Here is a 21196-nt window from a genome sequence, read left to right as displayed (position 1 = left end):
CCCTATAGCGAGGGAGTTAAACAAACAGATATGCATTTAGAAAAGCCTGAAGTCCTTTAAGTTGTTTGTTTTCAAAGTCTTATTAAAGGCAGAATTAACGAGGATCTGCATAGTGACTGAATCTGTGTTATGTTATGTGGGGGACAGCTTTCCTTGGCAATGTTCTGGACTCTAGTGAGCCAGTTTCATTTTCTAACGTTCTGAATCAAATCAAAAGGTGCGTCAATAATTTTCTCTGCTCCCCTCATCCTTCCCTGAATGATGCTTCAATCAGAGATAGGGTGCTGAGGTGGATGTTCAGCTGCTTGATTCAGCTGTGTTGAGCAGGGACCTAAGCTGCATGACATTGGCTCTTGAGGTTTGCAGTTTGATGACCCTGGTATAGATTTCTGATATTTTATTTGAAACATACTATACTTTTTTAATCCTTAAGGGAAACTAAATGTTGCAGTAACTCATGGTTGTTTTTTTAATCCAGGTTTTGTAGGTATTGATAGCTGTTGGCAGGAAGGATCTGTCTGTCTGATTGTCTGTCTGTCTGTCTGATTGACTGATACATCATGACTTAGAATGACCCAGTCAAAGTACAGACCCAAATCCAAATATAAACTTTACTAAATCATGGAAATTGTATCATATAGACAGTTTTCATTCAATTTGTCTATTAAATCCATTACACACATGCTTCCAAATGACTTGCGTCTGTGATTGCAGTGAAAATTAGTCCCTGCTTTTCAATTTTATTTCTTTCTCATTTTAGGTATTGTTATGAAAACCTGCAGTGAGAGAAGAGAAAAACACAATCAAATGAAAGAACCAGCAAAGAATGAGAACTCATTGTTTTCAAAGTCCACTTTGAAATATCAGGCTCTGACACATTGCAGAGAGAGAGAGAGAGAGTCTGAAAACCATCCTCCTCTCTTCACTGCAGAGGCTTGTGATTGGTCTGGCAAATGCTGACAGTAGTGATGTTTCCCTGTGGGGGGAGGGGGGAGCAGCCTCGCTCTATAAAGGCTGGGGATCTGCAGCATCACTGAACTGGTGCAGTGCAAAACGCACACACATCCTCACTGATGGTGTGCAGAACAAGGGGGACTTAAAAAAAACCTGAAACTTAAACATACATCTTTTCCTTAAAAACCTAAAAATCCACAACAACAAAAATCATCATGAGCTACGAGTCCTTCTTCTCTCACCGACGTCCTTGGGACAGCTACATAGGCTCCCGACCTACCATCAAATCTTCCTCTCTGTACTCCTCTCCCCGAGCTCCCCCATCTGGAAAAAGGATCCTAAAGATGCCCTCCTCTTCCTTGTCAGATGGCCCTCAGAGGATGCATCTTGTTCAGGCAAGCTCCATCAACACAGAGCTGCTTGAAATGCGGTCCCAAGAGAGGGAGCAGCTTGTGGACCTGAATGATCGCTTCGCCACCTACATCGAGAAGGTGAGGCACCTTGAGCTGCAGAATCGAGCCCTGTTGGCCGAGTTGGATGCATTAAGGAGAAGGCAGGATGATCCATCCCGGCTGCAGGGGGTCTATGAGGGGGAAGCTCGGAGTCTGAGAGCCATGATCGACTCTGAGAACAACGAGAAGTTGCAGATGGAGGCAGAGAGGGACTACCTGCGGGACGTGTACGAGCAAATGAAGGAACGCTATGAAGAAGAGGCAAGGCGCCGTTTGGATGCAGAGGAGGGCCTGCAGAGAGCCAGGGAGGAGGTGAGCAGGACCGTGCTCTACAACTGTGACACGGAGGCCACAGTGGTCTCTTTGTGTGACGAGATAGTCTTCCTGAAGAAAGTCTTTGCAGAAGAACAAGCAGAGCTTCAGGCTCAGCTGCAGGTGGCTAACATCAGCGTGGACGTGGAGTTGACCAGACCTGACCTCTCCACCGCCCTGCGTGACATCCGGGTGCAGTACGAGCGGCTCGCCAACAAGAACATGCAAGCCGCTGAGGACTGGTACAAGAGCAAGTTTGCGAGTGTGGCGGAGATGGCCAGCAAGAACAACGAAGCTGTGCACGCCATCCGGGAGGAGACTATGGAGTACCGCAGGCTCCTTCAGTCCCGCTCCTCAGAGATTGAAGCTCTGCGAAATGTGATCAACTCACTGAACAAGCAGCTGGAGGATCTGGAGGACACACAGGCTAAAGAGGTGGAAAAATACCAGGTAAAACTGATAACTAACCTGCTCCTCCCCATATAATACAATCAGATGACGTTGTCATCAGTATTCCAACTTTCCAATTGAATGTTAAAAAGTGCAGTTGTGTTTTTTTCTATTTGTAGGTGAGGATAAGTGAGCTGGAGCAGGACATTACTGAAGCGAAGCAGGAGATGGCTCGCTACCTGAGAGATTACCAAGACCTTCTGAATGTGAAAATGGCCCTTGACATTGAAATAGCTGCATACAGGTGAGAAATAATTTTGTCTGCTCTAAGCAAACTTAGTCAGGATACATACCGATACATATCCTCTGTTTTGCCTTTTTTCTCTCAGGAAACTCTTGGAGGGGGAGGAGATTCGGTTCACCTACCCTTCCCTCGCAGCTATAAATTAATCCTGGATGTCGTCAGCGTAGCGCAATACCTATTTCTTCAAACCCTGTTGATCTCTTCCTTAAAATGTTCTTCCCCACCTTTATTTACTCTCTTTGCTCTCCCTTGACATTTCTTCTAATGTCCTTCTCTCCAAAACACCCATTCATCAACTCTCCCAAGAAACAGACCAAACTCAGAAACTCATCTCTCTCAAGACAGCAGTGCCCTTGTGCTTAACAAGAGGTCCATAAGAAGTCCCCCTTCTTCTACACACGTTCTGACACCACACATCATGAAGACAGTAACCTGTTCAAGGCAGAGTTGGTGCTCTGCATTAGTTACGTAACGATGGCAGGTGGCTGTATCGTTTTGGTTGAGTTTCTCTCTGTGGATCATGCTAAGATCCAAGCAGCTGAGTTAGCCGCTGAACGTTCTCGATGCCTCTGTATCCAAACATTTGACCAACTGTTTGTGAAGGAGGAGGAAAGAATTCCAGTTGTCTCTCAATGTTTGGGTCTTATCTATCTTTTCACCTGGAACTCAACCAATAAGTCAAACAATGCCATGCACCTGGTTCTGCAGTAATAATGTAGATCCGGTAAACTTAAAACATTTCTTAAGCCAATGGTGATCAACCATTTCTGTTCAATGATATGGCAGGACTTAGGCAAATCTTTTTATTAATGCTAATTGGCTCTTTGGCTTTCAAATAAACTACCAGTTTTCAAGACCAATAAATTCTAAGAAATTCTGAGGCTTTTCCCTGTAGGATTCATTTGTCTCATTGACGTTTGGGCCAAATATGCTCTACAAAGTCATTCAAAGATAAAAATATCAGCCTGACCAATCTCTCTACAGGAGCTTTGTGACTGTCAGTTGATTTTGGATCTAATTAGTACTTTACACCTGTGAAACCTGTACAAAGTTGGCACCATTAAGCGGTGTCCTTGTAACAACCAACAACCAGTTAAATAAACACATAACTGACCTGCTACAGTGTATTTGTGTATTAATTTGCATTCAAGATGTTCTTAAGTATATGTGAGCAAGAGGCTAAAGTTTGATTTTAGATTTAAATGCTTATTTAAGTCATAAAGATGGAATATTCCATGGCTACCTTCTGTTTGTCACCTGACAGGTTTATTTAGTATGTGTCAGACTTATTAAAAATCACAGGCCTTTCCAATTATATATTTTATTATGGGGACTGACACCAAAGGACTGATGTATTTGTACTGACTTGATTGATGGCCTGTAACATAATAAATTACTTCTAACAATAACTTTCAACTCAAAGGAATGAAACAGAATAGACAGCATTGTATATTTTGGGGTATGATAACTATAAACTAATACGTGACAAGTCCAGAGAAATTATGTCAGTCTTGAGGTTATAAATTCCATCTGGGTCTTTTTGAGCTATTTCGGTCTAAAGCATACTCTGAAAAAAGCCTCTAAAGCGGCAAGCTTATTTATGGAGTTATAAACCCAATGCACTTGCACCGAGGTTTTTTTTCTAAAAATAGAAAAAAAAAAGCCTTCAGTGATAAGATAAAAATAGAAACAATCTGTATTACCAACGCCTTAAGTATATGTATAAACAGACAGGCATTATCTTATAGTTAAAAAATACAACACACCTGGTCCCTCTTTGTTAAATCCCAAAATATATTATGTTTGAACATACTTTTTAAAAGTCTTGGACTTTCTAAGCCATGATGGGATAGGTTTTATAGTGAATTTTCAGAGGGTGCATTTTTACCGCAGTCTCAGCTTTTTGCAGCCACAAATGGGTTTTCTTCCAAGACTGAATAAAGAAGGCAAGTCTACAACATGATGTTTCCAGATTATGTTTTCTCCATGCATACAGCATACTGCAGAACAAGTCCAGCTTTAGTTTAATCTCCAAACGGCACCTTCCTCAATATGCTTATTATGTTTTAATAGCCTTGCATAAAAACTCCTCTCTTATGATCGATTGAATTGTGGATCACTGCTGTTCTTCCGGAGGCATCATCGACCTCTTGGTTCCTCAACTGGTTAATTTCTCATATAGTCAGTCACTCTTTTCCAATGGATGCACATTTCTTGTTAGGGTTTCCATGACATATTTAACAATACAAGTAAATTACTCCACAAATTTATCTCTGAAATATCTGGTGTGTTCTTTAATCTTTACTGTACTCTCTGTTTGCTCACATTTAGATTGCTTTAAAAAAAAAAAAGAGTGTGTAATTTTCCTCTCATTATGCAGTTATCTATTACTTTTTGGACACGCACATTAAATGCCAACACCAATAGGCCTGCATGGGTGCATGTGGTTTTAATGTTACATAAACTAACTATTTTACTTGGAGTTAATACAAAATACTGTAGGTTTAAGGTATTATTACTAATTTGTGTGTTCACTTTTTTTCTTTCTTAGAATATACACATTATGCTCAAATTCCTAAAGGAATGGGGAAAAAGGATTAAAATAATTGTTTGTCAAGTAGTGTTGCCAATTTCTTTGAGAATAGGAACACTGCACTGCATTGTCTTCAACAACGTCTTATGTCTTTTTTGCATTAAATAATTGTTCAAACATTTGACTTAAACTTAAATACAATAAGACACTTATTTCCTAAAAAAAATGAAATTTTTCCTCCATTGGCAGCCCAATGTCTTAACGATTTGAAACGCTGTTCACCATTTTGCCGACAGGTGGCAGTAAAGTGATAAAATGACCCTCTTTTATTACTTCCGCTTGTGATAGGTCACAAAAATGGCTGCCATGTTGCTTCTGTAACATTTGTTCCTCAATGTTAACTTTCTTCGCCGCTTTACCGACTCCTCACTCCAGCAACGTTTGCCAAACAGGTCTTTATAGCTGCGGACATGTTCCAGGTTCTCGGTGGGAGGAGCCTCCAGGCCGCCCGGCTCCTCGCGCCCAGGACGGCCGTGCTCGTGGAGGCTGTACGCGGACGAAAGTCCCGCACTGACCCGGTGGCCAAGTCCAAAGAAGGACGGATTAAAGTGCCTCCCTCCGTCGATCCGGTGGAGATGGTGGTCCTCAAGGAGAGATACTCGGAGTACGAGCTGATAATGAGGGCACTGCGGTAAGTTCAGTCCTGACTGTTACTAAGAATTACAAGTTAATGAGATGAAAATGAATATATTCTGCATATTGCGTTGGGAAAAAAAACACAGTTTATCAAAGGTTTTTTTCCCCCTGCATATCTACTAGACATGACCTATATATGCATATCTAGCAGATATGCATGGGATCTAGACAGGGGCCAGTGCCCCTGAAGAGCTGGCCCTGGCCCCTGCACTGGAAACATAAACTACACATAAAAAAAATAATAATAATAATAAAAAAAAAATGAATTAAATAAATAAATAAATACATTTTTTTCTTCTAATAAGTGTATTTCCCCTTGATTTCAGCTGGAAATTTAGACAAATTGCCAATTAAGATAAGATGATCTACGTTTAAAAATAACAAAAGAGAAAAAGTAAACTTATTTCAAGTGCATAATATTTATCTTATTTTTATCAGCATATACTCGCATATTTGGCAGATCCTCACAATAACCTGTTCAAATTAATAGCAAATACACTTATTTTAAGAATGTTTTGCTTTTAAGATCAGTCTTTGTAGGGTAACACTAAATCAATATGATATGTGCTGACAGAAGAGACTGTAGCTGATTCATCTCTTTGACCAATTTTATTATTACTCCTTTAAAATTTACCTTTAGCGATTGTTTAGAAATAGCAGTTAGCTTTAAGCATCACCAAGATAGGATCACAGTTTTCATCTGTTAGATGAGGGGTCTGCATCCTTGGTTATGAGGCTTACTTAATACACTAAATGGTGCAATCTTGCCTTCTTTGTTTATTTTTATGTTTTATTGTTGTGTTCTTTGCCCCCATGAATAAATGCTGGCCCAATCCTGGCCCCCCCTTGTAATTTTCATCTAGAAGCACTGATGCAGATATATGCTCCCGCTTTTCTTTTTTTGGGCTGATTATTTAGTCTAATATTTCTTCTCTTCTTCAATTTACTTCCTTGATGTTAAACACGTCTCAGTGTAAACAAAAGAGAAATATTTCTTAACAAGTCAAGGAAAATGATTCACATTGGATAGCAAATGGAGGAATCGGTCTAAAGGCATAGACACTGGATGCACTGATGAATCACATGCAGGTATCGGCTAATGTATTAGTCTATCACTAGTGGCTATTATACAGAAGGATCAGTTAGGCTTTTCTAGTTAATATTAGGATTTAAATCGGTCTTGACTGTGGTTGAAACATTCAGCTTGTTCTACCTTTGCCAGCCTGGAGTTCAAGGAAGAGGTGCTGCGTAAGAAATACGAAGAGGAGACGGGTTCGCAGGCGGAAGAGAGAGCGAGGCAGGAGGAGGAGGAGCATCGAGCTCTGATGGACTGGAACAACCAGGAAAACCTCCGGATGCTTAAAGCCAGGTGAGGACGACCTCATACTGAGTATTCAAGATGGGGATGTTGCCTCGTTGTAACAAACGACTTCCTTCATTTCTCCTGTTTTAGAATTTCAAGGATCCAGAAGGAGGAGGAGGAAGCTGAGATCAAGAAAATGGAAGCTGCCGTTCAGCGTGAAGAGGAACTACAGGAGTTCATTAGGCAAAAAGAGAAGGAGATTTTACAGCTGCAGGTATATTTGTAGATGGTGGAACACACTCAAAGTCAGAATCCCACCTGTCAGTTAAATCTCACCATTTATTTTATGTCTTTTTCTTTACCAGGAGGAGGCTAAGAACTTTATCACCTTGGAGAACCTGGATCAGCGAATCGAAGAGGCACTGGATAATCCTAAGAACTATAACTTTGCCGTTGATAAAGAAGGCAAAGTAGTCAAAAGGACAGTGCTGCAGTGATCCAGCTGATTTACTCGTGGTGTTTATTATTTTCCTTTGGGACTTCAGTGGTTCATTCCATCCAGAACCTGAATGCAAAAAAATGCTTCATGGACCAGAATCCTGAGAAAACTCCCTGGGAATTCTGGCAACCAACGCATCTGGACCTCCAGCTAATAGTTTCCACATCAACTCTCTGGGTAGTTCTTTTTATCCACCTTGTGTTGTTACCACAAAACAATCATCTAAACAGCTCCCTCATTCATGCTGGGTTTATTATTGTAAACATGTGCAGCTTGCTGACTCTTTTTTTGGAATTAAAGTATAAAAACCTGAGATGTAACCAAAATGCTAGACTGTATTTATTTTGTTTTTTAATTATGTATGAAATCCCAGAATGAATTGTCAGCAACATATTTATGACATTTTAGTTTTTTTATTTATTTTTTATTTGTTTTTCTAACAAAGTACCTAATTATCAGGTTTTATACAGTATACATTGTTTTTTATGACACAACTTTAAACCTGCTAGTAAATATTTGTCTATAGGCTGACAGACGTTTAGAGGTCATCAATAAGGATTTATGGCTTAAGTTTAAAGTTTGCAACATTAGCAAACTGATCAACATGTGGTCCTCCTCTTAAAATAAAAAACAATGTCCCTCATGCCAACCTTTAATACTTATAATTAGGGCTGAAACAATCGGCTTAATTATGATTAATCAACTAATTTAATAATCGCTGAATCGTTAAATGGATTATAGAGACAGTAAAACATGCCTTCAGCTGAAAGAGAAACCTACTTAGAGCAGTAATTATACCAAAAACTAAAAAAATATATAAACATTTTGTAATTAAGATAAAAACTTTTTGTCCACATGCCCTTTCCAGAATTTCTCAAGTGGAAATGTTTTAGTTTCATCTGGTTTGATTTAGTAAAAAAAACATCTTTAAGCAACCTTTTGCTATCTGATTATTAATCCATCAATTAATCAAATAAATAATTGACAGATTAATTTGCAAAATAATTGTTAGTTGCAGCCCTATAAATAATATATACTTACTTTAAGACCTACATTAAACAGTTTAGTTGTTTATCTCTAAATACTTATGGGACTCCTAGATGACTTGCAGCGACACTTTTTCTTCTCCCCTCTAAAAACCTATTTCTGTAAATTACATCTTAAATGTTAGTTCATGCGACTAATTAACCACAGTGTTTTATTGTTACTTTATGATTAATATACTAACATTTAAAATTGCGATGTTCTGTTTGAGGTCGTCAGTGCTTCAAAACTCTGGTTTAGACGGTAACTGCTTCTTCTGAGGGTGCTGAATTACGCCCATATGAAACAACAAACCCTAGACAAATATAACCTGGGTAACTAAAAAAATAAATAAATAAATATATATATATATAAATATATATATATATATATATTTTATAAATGATTTAATTCACTAAAGATAAAAACATTCCCATTTAACCCATTGTTAAAAAAAACACTAAATTTGTTTCCCTGCTGTTATTTCTTTACTTAATGACAATTAAAATTAGTGATCCAAAGGCCACCATAAAGAAGTTATGATGCCCTGTTTTAATCCAGGCTTAAATCCCATTTAAATGTGCTATATCCTCATGTGAAAACAGTTTTTATTTAAATTACAAAGTAATTGTCTGCTGAAATATGATGTTAGTCCATCACACCAATGGAGAGAACATTAAAACAGAAAGTTCTCTTTTGGAACCACATGGTTTCAACATTTGAACATCTTGCTTCTAATCAACTTGAAAACAAAGCAGGGGATAAACGAGCTATTTAAAATCCATTATGGAGTGAGCTTTAATCCGCTACTGTTGCAAAGAAAGAACATATTTTGTAAATGGAAATTTGAAAAACAGGCAATCCAGGATACATGTTTTGAAAAAAAAAATGCTTTAGAGAGTATGATTGAATAATAATGATAATTAAACTTTATTGATCTCACATTGGAGAAATTGACCTCTGCATTAAACCATCCCTTTGGGGTGTAGTGGGCTGCCATTGTGGGGCGCCTGGGGACCAATTGGGGATTAAAGATCTTGCTCAGAGTCCCAGAGAGGCAGTCTGTGGGATCGGGGCTCAAACTCAGAACCTCAGGGTTCCAAGCTACATCGCCCAACTACTAGGCTGCCACTCTCCCCATTTTTGACAGGCAGTAGTAGTAGAATTATGGGAAAAAAGGTCATAATATTCCTAGATTAAAGTTGTAACATTCTGAGGTTAGTCGTAATGCTATGAGAGTAAAATCAATATTATTTAATGAGAAGTCCTGCGGCATCATCCCCTGGATTGAAATGATGATTGTTGAGAATCTTGTGAAGTTACACTTTCAAATCAGTTTTACAAATAAGGAAATAATAAACCTTTTAGCATCAAATTATTAGGCTATTATGTTTGAAAACCGAGCTCAGATTGCTGTTTGGTAGTTTGGCTGTTCTGCTCAGAAATTCTTCAAATATTGTTTCTGAAAGGACTTATAATGTGATGACTTTATTCTATCATGACTTTAATCACCTATTATGAGTTCTTTTTTTCTAGTAATATTATGCAAATAAAGTCCTAATCTAACAACTTTATTTTCATAATACTCTGTTGTAAGAGAGTAGCTTTGCTGACTATTCAAATTATATATTTTTTTCTTTGCCGATTTTTATACGTTACTCTTTTTTTTATATGTCTTATTCAGATTTACAAATTACATTCTTTTCAAATCGTGTTTCACAGATCACATTCTCTTAACTTAAAACACAATATAAACACTAAGCATGTTCACCAATTTATATTTATTTGAAATTTTGTTTTATAGATTGGGTATTACATTTTTTTTTCTTCCATTTTTGCTTTTAAGATTCTTTTCAAATGCCTTTTACAGATCTCGTTATCTATGCTTCAAGCCCAATAAAAAAACGCTCACCCTTAAAGCATATCAAACAATATAAATGTTATGGCAAATAGAGATGCGTCTTTGCTGCTCACATCAGAGAAAAGCTCACCTCCAGAAGTGAAGAAGTTTGATCTAATAAAACGCAGTTTGAAACAGTGCAATTTTAAAAATTGAGTCTAATAAACAGAAATTTTATCAGATATAATTTGAAAAGATATGATATGACAAAAAAGAAGAGTTTCTCTTAAAACCTTTTTTTCCTAATTAAGACGTTTTTCAAAGTTTCATTTCTTTTTTCCCAAATTTCCATTACAAAATGTGTTATTTGCTTACAACAATAATGAGACACTTACTAAATTTTTTATAAACGAAGAACCACATCCCAATCACATCCTGCAGTTCTGCTGTTTTAGCTCCAGAAGACACGCTCTGAAGCTCTCATAATTCTTCACATCTTCTTTTAGTGCATTTCGCAATTATAAACCTATTATTTCAAAATAATAAAGTTTTCTTCTTTCTTTCTTCTTTCTTAGCATGTTTAGGGGATGAAGGGTGATAGGAAAGTAAAACTCAAGACATCTGCCACAGCAGGGCAGAGAATAGAAACATGAAACATTGGCAGCTTGTGTGAGTAATCTGGTGTAAATCTGGGCCCGTGGATAATGTGATTGGTAGAAGAGGTTAATGGGATTACCAATCTACGTTATTGAAGACTGGGATTAGCAGTGGATTGGGTTGAACCCCCTTGGCACCAACTGGCAGCAGGTTTATATCTCACTCAGAGCATCGTTATATGTGCTTATTATATCATCATAGATAGACTTTGTCAGATGAAGGCAGTCTTTCCTTTTTCGGGAGTGCTGAGAGACGTTGACGGGTCAAATAAACTCAGGGGCTTATTAGCTTAAAAGAACTGCTCATAGACACAAACTGCTTATGAGCACCTTTATAATGGAAATAAATACATTCATGAAATATTGCAGCTGTCCTCACCAACAAAGTAGTAAAACACTGCTAGTACAAATGTAGGATGGCAGACTGGTAAAACCTGGATGTTTTTCAAAGGTGTTTGAACTGTTTTGTTTAAATTAGAGCAAAAATTCTAATTTAAATAAAAGAAAAAAAAAACATTATGCACAGTTTGAGAAATCTACACAGCAAAAAATAAATCTAAGTCAATTTTTCTTGAAATTCACTTATCTTGAGAATATTTTTCTTATATTCAGACCAGTTTTTGCATTAAATGTCTTCTCTTAATCAGGAACAATGCCTTGGAGCAGTCTTTATACCCCGTTAGCTTGATAAAAAAAAAAAAAAGTAAACTTTTAATGTTATAGAGCCACCACTCCACAGCATGATGCTGCTGCTACTGTGCTTCACAGCAAACACTGTCAGTTGGTCCATCAATAAAACCCCAATATAAAATATTAAAACTTTTTATGTTACGTGCCAACTGTTGAAAAGTGAAGGCTTAAAACAGTTTTCAAGACAGTGGAAAATATCAGAACCTTTAGATTCTGTTCAGATTACTGAAGGCAAATTAAACTTTATCAAGGTCAATAGCTGGAAATTGAGTAATAAAAGCAAATAAAATCAACCTACTTATTGTTTAAAAAAATGAAAATGAAAGCTTCATTCAGATATGCAACTAAAACACTCAACAAAAGCTGTACATCAATTAGACTTTGTGACTATGAAAACTTAATTTGTAAAAAAAAACATGTATAACCCATATTACACTTGAGGACATTATCATTACCACTTGAATTTTCAAGTATAATAACTATGAAGAAATATGGTGGCTGGGATCAATGTGAGCACCTGTAAACAAAGGGATTGTGTGTTTCTGTATAAACTAGACACGTTTATTTATATCAATCAGCTGGCGTCGGCATTTTGGTCTGCAGTGAGTCCTGGAAAATTAGGAAATCCTGTTGTTTATCTGTCCAGGGTACTTCTCAAATCTCCTCTCTGCCTCCTCGCTGAATGCATCCCCTGGAGACATTAAGAACAACAGACAAGGGGCAGCATTCATAAATTTCAACAAGTCTGACATTAAGTTTGAATGTTATTGGCTGTTTTTAGTTACCGAGGTGGCAGTTATGGAGCCAAATCCGATGTCCATCGTATTTGCAGTTGCACTTCATAGCATTGTTTGTGAAATCACTCTCTGCTACTTCATAATTTGGATTGATCACAACCTTAGTGGGTGGAAAACACAAAGATGGATAAGGAGAGTTTTAACACTGTAACTTTAATTAAATTAATTAAAAAAATTAAACATTCTGTTCACTCTCTGTTAGGTTTCAGACTTTTTGGGATGTATTCGCACAACCCTAAATAAAAAAAATATGTTTTGTTAACAGCGTCAAGCTGAAACACCATCAAAAGTGACTTTAACACTGGATAATTAAATTTAGGATGATCTCAACCTGTGGGATTCATCAAGCTCCAATACTCAGACCCCTACTATTTAATTCGATAAACACTCCAAGCAGAGAGTAATCTTGAAACAGCAGCTGACTTTCTAAAATTCCTCATCCGCTCAGTTCCAGACCGCCTCCGGTAAGCAACACCTACAGCCTCTGTGGTTCTCCGTCTTGCTCTGAGTTCCTTGAAGCAATGAAGCTGAGCTTATCACATATACTTCTATAAACAATTAGACTGATGTACCCACCTGCATGATATAGTTTCCAGGTTTGACGTCTGTGATGTCAAGCCACTGGCAGTCAATGTCATGGCGGTACAAATCCCAGCAACCGACAGTGATGCCCTGATCACCAAAGTTAGCACACTCGTACCGTTTGGAAACACCTTAACAATACAGAGAAATGGTGGGAGTTAATAGGAAGATCCAAGTAAATGTTCCCACCACCTTACTTAGCAATGTCATGTACTGGTGTCAGCTCAATGTCTTCTCTGTTTTATGCTTTATTTTCCAGCACTATACCACAAGGTTGTTGTTACTAATACCTGATTTAATGACTGTGGCCTTGCTGTGCTGGATTTACAGCAAATTGGCCTGAATCCATTGGATGTTAGAACTGTTGTTCAAAAACAGGGATTTCCAAACCTAACCTGTAGGGCACACTGCCCTGCATGTTTTAAAAGTTAGTTTCCCTCTGTTCAGGTTTCAATGTACATGAAATCATCAGAATAAAGGGTTAAAGCAGAATCAATTCAATCAATTTTTATTTAAAAACACTTAGTTACAAAATTATTAAACTTGTTCACAAACATCAAATGTTTTAAAATACCCATAAGCCCCAAACTATTAATACTTTTGGCAGATTTAGGTTTTATCTTTGCTTTCTGTGTGCATTTTCCCTCAAATTGGTATTAATGTTAAGGTTTTTAGTAGAGCCCAAGCCTAAAAATTAATTGGAAATATTTGGATGTAGCTGAAGATTTATTTATTTATCAGTGACTGTTGAAAAAACAGATTTTATAAATTGAAAAAAAAAAAAAAAATAAATCTATCCAGAAATGAAAGTGAAAAGTTTGCATCTGTTTTCTCAGATGTTATTATGAAAAATATTTTTTTTCCAAAAATATATATATTTTTAACATATAATTAACATTTGTTTTAGTTTTTTCAATGCAGATTTTATATTTTCGATCGTTTGAAAGAAAAAGTTTTTCAGATTGAGTTTCATGAATTGAATTATCAATAAATAATTTCTTAAAAAAGTAAGATCTGAAAAATGTAAATCTGTATTAAAATACAAAACAATTATATAAAGAATGCATTTGAAAACAAAAAATTTAACAAACAAAATCTGAGAAAACAGCAAAGTTACTCTATAAACCCTTTTTTTTTTAAATAAATATTTTAAAAGTTTTGTTTCTGGTTTAAAATGTTTAAATTTGTATGCAAATTTTCTTAAGCAAAACATTTCTACGTGCTTGCCAAAAAAAATTTGACGATAGTGAGATGGCCTAGGTGCTCATTACCAAAATACCAGCAGAAAACAATAGTCCACAATCAGTGAGGTTTTGATTGCTGTAAAGCAAATAAAGATTTTTTTTAATTACTGAGAAGGTTATAAATAATATCCATTTACTATTTTGAAAGAAATGCACATAAAAACAGATATATTTGTTCAGAATTTCCGATCACAAACAAACATTTGTTTACAAATAATAAGATAATGACTTTTTTTAATTTAAGTTAAACAAGGTAAACCAAAAGACTCACCTTCGTGACAGTCGGTGTCTTCCAGGCAGAAACTGGCTTTGTGACCCTCTGCTACTTTGCTGCCATTGGCATTCAGCAGGTCATAGTGGGTGAAGATGTCCATGCTGTGATAGTGGCTGTAAAAAAATTAGAATGACATGCATTAGAATGAAACTGAAGAATAAAAGTGGTCCATGTATAACTAAATAAATAACCAAACCATGACACATTGGCACTTTTTTTCCTATATATGACATATGACAAGCAGCTGTCATCTGAGCTGTAAACTACTACTTACAGCTGCAAACTGTAAATCTGAGTTTCTCTACTTCCTGATACTGAGCCTCGTATAGCTCTGCTATGGCCAGAGCTGCTTCTCCCTCATTTAGGGATCTTAGTACAGATCTAAGGTCCATTATAAGCTTTTAATATCGCTGGACACAAACTGTTTTGACTTATTCCTCTAGATTAGTCCATCCATCCATTTTTTTTACACGCTTGTCCCGAGTGGGGTCACGAGGGGTATCCAGCGGGGTACACCCCGGACAGGTTGCAAGTCCATCGCAGGGCAACACAGAGACACACAACCATTCATGCACACACTCACACCTAAGGACAATTTAGAGAAGCCAATCAACTTAATAGTCATGTTTTTGGACTGTGGGAGGAAGCCGGAGTACCCGGAGAGAACCCACGCATGCTCAGGGAGAACATGCAAACTCCATGCAGAAAGACCCTGGGCCAAGAATCGAACCCAGAACCTTCTTGCTGCAAGGCAGCAGTGCTACCCACTGTGCCACTGAGCAGACTAGATTAGTCCTAAAAGTCTTTATAAAAACATAGCATTTATACATCTCTACAAACAAAACAACTTTTAATTTTTGTATCTCTTTTTTTATAAGTTTATGAAAGAGAATGTATTAAAGGGTTTCTTTATATTTTCCTTGACTGAGCAGAAAAAAATTGTAGTTGTACTAGTAGTAGCTGGAGTAGTACTAGTTATAGTCATAGAAGTAGAAGTAGTCTCAATAGTGGGAGTAGTTATAGTAGTAATAGCAGTAATAGTAGTAGTGGTTGTGGTATTAGTAGTCATAGCACTAGTAGTCAAGGTAATAATTGGAATCGTACTAGTCATGGTTGTAGTCGTAGAGGGGTAGTAGTTTTATTTGTAGTATTGTAGCCATGGTATTAGTACGCTTTATTTGTAGTAATTGTAGTTCTAGCAGTAGCAGTTTTATTTGTAAACATGTTAGCAGTCATAGTAGTATTAGTCATAGTAATAATCGTAGTCGTAGTAAAAGTAGCAATAGTATTTATAGTAATAACTGTACAAGTGGTCATAGAAGTAGTTCTAGTTTTAATAGTATTAGTAGTTATAGTTTTGTTAGTCATTAGCTGAAGTAATCATAGTTGTTTTATTAGTAGTAGTCATAGTATTAATCAGAGTAATAATCATAGCCATATTAATAGTCACAGTGGTAGTTATAGTAATAATTGTACTAGTAGTCATAGAAGTAGTAGAGGGTTTAATAGTAGCATTAGTCATAGTATTAGCAGTCATTAGCTATAGTAGTTGTAGTTGTTGTAGTAGTACCAGTCTTAGTAGTAGCTGTGGTAGTAGAAGAATTAGTAGTCATAGTATTAATCAGAGTAATAATCATAGCCATATTAATAGTCACAGTGGTAGTTATAGTAATAATTGTACTAGTAGTCATAGAAGTAGTAGAGGGTTTAATAGCAGCATTAGTCATAGTATTAGCAGTCATTAGCTATAGTAGTTGTTGTAGTAGTAGGCCTACCAGTCTTAGTAGTAGCTGTGGTAGTAGAATAATTAGTAGTCATAACAGTAATAGTAATATTCATACTAATAATCATAGAAGTAGTCATATCAGTAGTAGTATCATGATATTATCATTATTATTATTATTAGTACAACAATTTATTAATATAAATAATTATCATTATTCATATAAATAAAAAAAATTGTTAGAACTGTAAATTTACAGTCATTTTTACTATTTTTCAAGGCTGCACTGTTAAAAGATGAAATTGTCCAGTGAGCTGTTTCCAAACAAAATTTCTTTTTGTTTTACACTTGTGTAAACAAAATGACAAATAAAATCTCTCTAAAGTCTAGTATTTATGGTAGTAGTGTTACTATTCAGTATAAATCAACAACTTTAAACCAAATATTTCTTTTTTTTTTTTTTTTACCCAATGTTTTCTTCTTTGGTTTATATAAATAAAAACAGTAAACACAAATCCCAACATTCAATGATACTAAAAGGTTTCAAAATACCTCCTAAAAAATTCATTTTAACCCCCACCAGAGAACTGTAAACCTCTGGTATTTTGTTTGGAATTATCCATCAATAATTACCCATGACAGGCATGCCAGACCCACGAGTGCCGCCCTGCCTTCGGCTTGAAGTCAGCTCGCCCGATGTTGTGGATCTGAGAGGAGAAGCGGAGTAACCGCCTGTGTCCGTACGGCCAGTTGGCTTTTGCTGCAGATTTAGACAGACAGTCCTCCTCAGCAGCACAGTAGAGCATGTGCAGAGGACGGTCCTCCACATAAACCGTCTGCTGGACCAGAGAAGCATTCAGGACAAGGTCGGAGGCCGCTGGACACAGAGGGAGAAACCATCAACGGGTTGTGTTAATGTTGGATTTCAAACATTCATTTAAAAATATACATTTGAGAAAAAAAAACCCAAAAGGTTAAATTCTTTATGCTTATTTTTAATTTAATTGATTGACATCTTAACATTGATATAAAACAACTCATTTAGTTTTATTTCTCAAAGCATTTGTCGAGCTATTTCATCTTTTTCACAATGAAACAATGTAGGACAGACTTGAAAAACAATCTATTTCTTGCCGCTGCCTCAACTCACTCTCTGAGCAGATGACTCCTGCTGCGAACTTGGCGGCTGCTTTCTGGCAACTGACCGTTTTGTGATGCTGGCACTGACTCAGAGCCATCTCGTTTCCTATGCACTTCACGCCACTCATCACCATGCCAGTGACATTACTGCTATCCCAGTACCAGGTTTCCTTATAGAGGAGCAGACCAAAAAAAAGACAGAAACGAATAGAAGAAAGAGAATCAAACAGTTCCCAGCAATCAGGACATAATCATTCACAAGTGGAGCTTCTGGGAGTTGAGTTTGAGTGTAGCTGTAATTTAGAAAGATGTGCAGGACTTGGCTACACTGTAGAAGACAACATTCAGATCTGATCACGAAAAAGGATTAATAAAACCTGTTCCGACTAAAAGATACTGAAAAATAACCCATTGATGAAACATTTTGATTTAACCACTTATTCTCTCTTAATATAATAATCTAAAAGTTATGAATATTATTCACATCCCTTTAAGTTTTTACACAATACTTTCAAAAACATTAATGCATTTTTTTGGGGTGGTTTTACGTCAATGGACCAACACACAATATATCAACCAGGAAGTGGGAGAAAAAGGAAACAGAATTTTTAAAGCACTTTACAAATAATGATATGCAAAGCGGTGCATACATTAATAATCAGCCCATTGCCCCTGAGGTGTCTTAACAAATGCCAGCTCAACCATTTGCTTTAATTAGAACCTATGGAGTGAATCTAGTTTCATTACTGTTCTAAGCAAAAGACAAAAAACAAAACAAAAAAAAAACACATTTTGGAAAATGAAATAAAATTAAAAAAAACTTTCCAGAAAAGACATCTGAAAAGCATTTAATTGACTAAAGGGTTCTGGGAGTAAATTCTTGCTTTTCTCAGATTTAGTTTTTTCAATAATTTTTTAAAAATGTATTTTTTACAGTAACATTTTTTAAAATTGTATTTTTTCAGTGTCTTTTAACAGTTTTTATCCCTCTGAATTTCTGTTTTTAGATTGAGTTAAACGAATAGTATCCTTTTTAAAATTAAGCTCATGAGAAAATTCCAATCATATGTCAATTTACAGCATCAAAGTCTTCTGCCGGGGTCCGGGCGCCAAAGACTTTCTTTCAGTCATCTTAGTAAAAACTGTTCTAGCTGCAACTTTCCACTATGTGAGTCTCTCCGGTTTTAAGTGGGTTTCACATTCTCATCCCTTCAAGCCCAATACCAACGATTGCTCTTGAACAATAAAAATGTTGCTTCTAATGTCCATATAGACCAGTAGAAATGCATCTTAATTCAGAGCAAATCCCGCTTGCCAGAGTTATAGAGAACGGGATCTGTAAAACACAGTTTGAAAGGAATGCAATCAATAAACCTCAATGTGACAAACATGAATAACAATACATAAGAAAATGTAAAAAACATAAACTAAATTTGTGCAAAAAAAAATGAGAAAAACTGAACTATGAAAAAAGAATAATTCTGAGAAAACAGCAAAATGCTCTAATTTCATAAATTTTTCCCCCCAAATTTTTTATTTACAAAACATTCTCTTTGCTTGCAACAATAATGGAACCAAATACACCCCATAAATTCGGAACCCAAATTGATAAAACATCCTAGTTTTTTATTATCATTGAAATCTTGACATTGTCTAAATTAGTGAGTGGCAGGAGTAGAAAATTTGCAAAGAAATCTCTTCATATACTGGTACTTATTGGATTTTTACCAAGAGTAAAAAAAAAATCTTGGATTTAAACTCTGATTACAGGGGTACAAATGTACACATGGTAGAAATTAGTTGAATAAATGACCCATTTAAGTGTTATTTTTGTAACTTAAGGAATATTTTGATAAAGTTTTTTAAAGGAGGTAACTGTTACTTTGTTTGAGAGGTAACTTCTTAGAGTCTTCAACTTTACACTACAATAACTCGGACACCCCTTTTTGCACTGTGTCTAAACCGAAAATGTCTTGCAAAAATAACTTCTTATCATTTGTCTGTTTTGGCTTTAGTGGCTTTTATTTTCAAAGTAATGCAACAAGAAATAAAGATAAGCATTCTGCAAATGTTTCAGTGCTGGATTTAGATGCCAGATGGCTGCATTGAGGACTGAGGCTTTACTCAAAAGTCCAACCCTTTATCACACTAGAGCAGAGCTTCCAGTGAAGAACACTGCAAAGAGAACACCAGCTCTTAAAAGAGAATCTGTCCAATATGGCAACTATTAGTTCTGTGCCTTCATAGAAGAATGGGATAAGAAAACTGTCAATGAAACAAAGCTGTTAGAAGCTCTGCATGTAGAATATCAGTAGCCAAGAGGGAGAACCAGAGAACATGTGGAGCTAGCTGCTCTGGTCAGACAAAACCAGACTGGAACTTTTGGCCCTAAATGCAAAATACTTATGTACTTTGATGAGAATTAAAATCGCATGGGCTATTATGAAAGATAGTGGCTGCAAAGGACCTAATGAAGAAGTTCCCCCCCTTCTCAAACAAAAAAAAAAGTCTTTAAACAAACAATCAGCAGGAGCGATTTGTTTTCGGTTCAAATGACAGAATGATTTTGTCAATGTTTAGGAAATACTCTGATGAGAACCTCAAGAAAGACTCTGCATAGAGGAAATTCCTGTGGTTTGGAGAAGACGCCATTGTTACTGGTCTGATCTGGGAACTAGACAAACTGTGCTTAGAACCATCTGGATCTAACCCCCCCTAAAAACAGTGGAGATGAGGGTGGGTACCTAGAAAATTCCCTTTCTATTAACCTGAGGTGGTTTTTCTACGATGGCAACATTTAGATTGTTTTGCGCACATCCATCTCCTTGTGGTTTTGCTCATCTATGAAACAACACAGGTCAAACTGCAAGATAAAATTAGGTCTATAGGGAGGATTATTGGGGCTAGCTTTCCCTCCATCCATGTCCTGTACAAGTCTAGGGCCAAAACTTGAGCAGCTAGCATTTCTGCTGGCCCCACACATCCTGGTTCGAGGCTGTTCAAACTTTTACCTTATGGTTGTACATCTCATAGCTAGAGTAGATGGACGCTTCCCTACCAACATCTTTTGCACTGTTTAAACTGGTGTCCTCTTTTTTTTTTTTTTTTTTTTTTTTTTTTTTACAAAAGAAAAAGACGTTATGAAGTCACACGCTTCTTCTAAATGCTATCATCCTATTTTCAACCTGATACTCTTATTTCTTCTAATCATTTGTTTATATTCCATGTTTTTTGTTTGTACAGTTGATAAAGATACAAGCTGTGCAAAACTAAAGTCAGATTGTTGGTTTGTGCACCAAAACTTGGCCGTAAAAGTTGTTTCTGATTTACAAATGGCTAAAAATATCCAGTCTGTGGATGTTTGCCTTTGGAGTTAAGACAAACTTTTAAAATCCTTTTAATTGTTATTACACGAAAAGTCAGTTTTACAAGCTAATGAATAAGTAGGGCCTGCACATGTTCACTCAGCATTTTTTTATTTGTATTTTTAAAGCATGTTTCCTTTCCTTCCCACGTAAGAGTTATGTGCTTTCTTATGCTAGACCATTATGTACAATGGATACAACGTAAAAAGTTTAAGGGGTGTGATTATTTTTGTCAGAGAGTATCACACACTGTTTTCATGCCTTTACAATTTGACTTTATTTTGAGGATTTAAAGTGTAATTTATTATGATAAATGCCATTTTAGGAATCAGAAATCCAAGTTTATATTTTCACAAATACCCAGACTGTTAGATTTCTTTATTGTTGCTGTCACAAAATTCATACAGTATTTATTCAAA

General features: G+C 36.3%; 3 protein-coding genes across 6 annotated transcripts in view; 2 read left to right on the top strand and 1 right to left on the bottom strand.

Moving 5' to 3' along the window:
• Positions 1–1019: 1019 nt before the first annotated feature.
• On the top strand, positions 1020–3532 carry si:dkey-33c12.3 (uncharacterized protein LOC335380 homolog). The gene is made up of 3 exons (XM_038279461.1): positions 1020–2168; positions 2288–2412; positions 2498–3532. Exons 1-3 carry the CDS (start codon positions 1170–1172, stop codon positions 2556–2558), a joined length of 1185 nt encoding a protein of 394 aa, XP_038135389.1. The 5' UTR covers positions 1020–1169; the 3' UTR covers positions 2559–3532.
• A 1746-nt stretch (positions 3533–5278) lies between these two features.
• On the top strand, positions 5279–7769 carry mrps26 (mitochondrial ribosomal protein S26). The gene is made up of 4 exons (XM_038279463.1): positions 5279–5636; positions 6864–7010; positions 7095–7218; positions 7310–7769. Exons 1-4 carry the CDS (start codon positions 5416–5418, stop codon positions 7439–7441), a joined length of 624 nt encoding a protein of 207 aa, XP_038135391.1. The 5' UTR covers positions 5279–5415; the 3' UTR covers positions 7442–7769.
• A 3478-nt stretch (positions 7770–11247) lies between these two features.
• loxl3b (lysyl oxidase-like 3b) overlaps positions 11248–21196 on the bottom strand; it is a 37868-nt gene continuing 27919 nt past the window's right edge. For all 4 annotated transcript variants that reach the window (XM_038279460.1, XM_038279457.1, XM_038279456.1 and 1 more), the window contains 6 exons: positions 17423–17582; positions 16906–17149; positions 14547–14662; positions 13026–13162; positions 12438–12549; positions 11248–12343 (listed from right to left, as the gene is read on the bottom strand). In XM_038279460.1, coding sequence (XP_038135388.1) covers positions 12270–12343; positions 12438–12549; positions 13026–13162; positions 14547–14662; positions 16906–17149; positions 17423–17582 — 843 coding nt within the window. In that variant the 3' untranslated portion in view covers positions 11248–12269. The remainder of the gene's footprint in view (positions 12344–12437; positions 12550–13025; positions 13163–14546; positions 14663–16905; positions 17150–17422; positions 17583–21196) is intronic.

The sequence above is a fragment of the Cyprinodon tularosa genome, unplaced genomic scaffold, assembly GCF_016077235.1.
Source record: "Cyprinodon tularosa strain WSP-4 unplaced genomic scaffold, ASM1607723v1 ctg150, whole genome shotgun sequence".
Taxonomy (NCBI): domain Eukaryota; kingdom Metazoa; phylum Chordata; class Actinopteri; order Cyprinodontiformes; family Cyprinodontidae; genus Cyprinodon; species Cyprinodon tularosa.
Note: the sequence above shows the minus strand (reverse complement) of the source record. Positions and strands in the feature narration are given on the sequence as shown.

What these genes read in the sequence shown, in the direction of transcription:
- si:dkey-33c12.3 (XM_038279461.1), top strand. Translation starts at nt 1,170, where the DNA reads ATGAGCTACGAGTCCTTCTTCTCTCACCGACGTCCTTGGGACAGCTAC. An exon ending in AAGAGGTGGAAAAATACCAG is followed by an intron (nt 2,169 to 2,287) that starts GTAAAACTGATA and finishes TTCTATTTGTAG; the next exon opens with GTGAGGATAAGTGAGCTGGA. An exon ending in ATTGAAATAGCTGCATACAG is followed by an intron (nt 2,413 to 2,497) that starts GTGAGAAATAAT and finishes TTTTTCTCTCAG; the next exon opens with GAAACTCTTGGAGGGGGAGG.
- mrps26 (XM_038279463.1), top strand. Translation starts at nt 5,416, where the DNA reads ATGTTCCAGGTTCTCGGTGGGAGGAGCCTCCAGGCCGCCCGGCTCCTC. An exon ending in CTCCGGATGCTTAAAGCCAG is followed by an intron (nt 7,011 to 7,094) that starts GTGAGGACGACC and finishes CTCCTGTTTTAG; the next exon opens with AATTTCAAGGATCCAGAAGG. An exon ending in AGGAGATTTTACAGCTGCAG is followed by an intron (nt 7,219 to 7,309) that starts GTATATTTGTAG and finishes TTTCTTTACCAG; the next exon opens with GAGGAGGCTAAGAACTTTAT.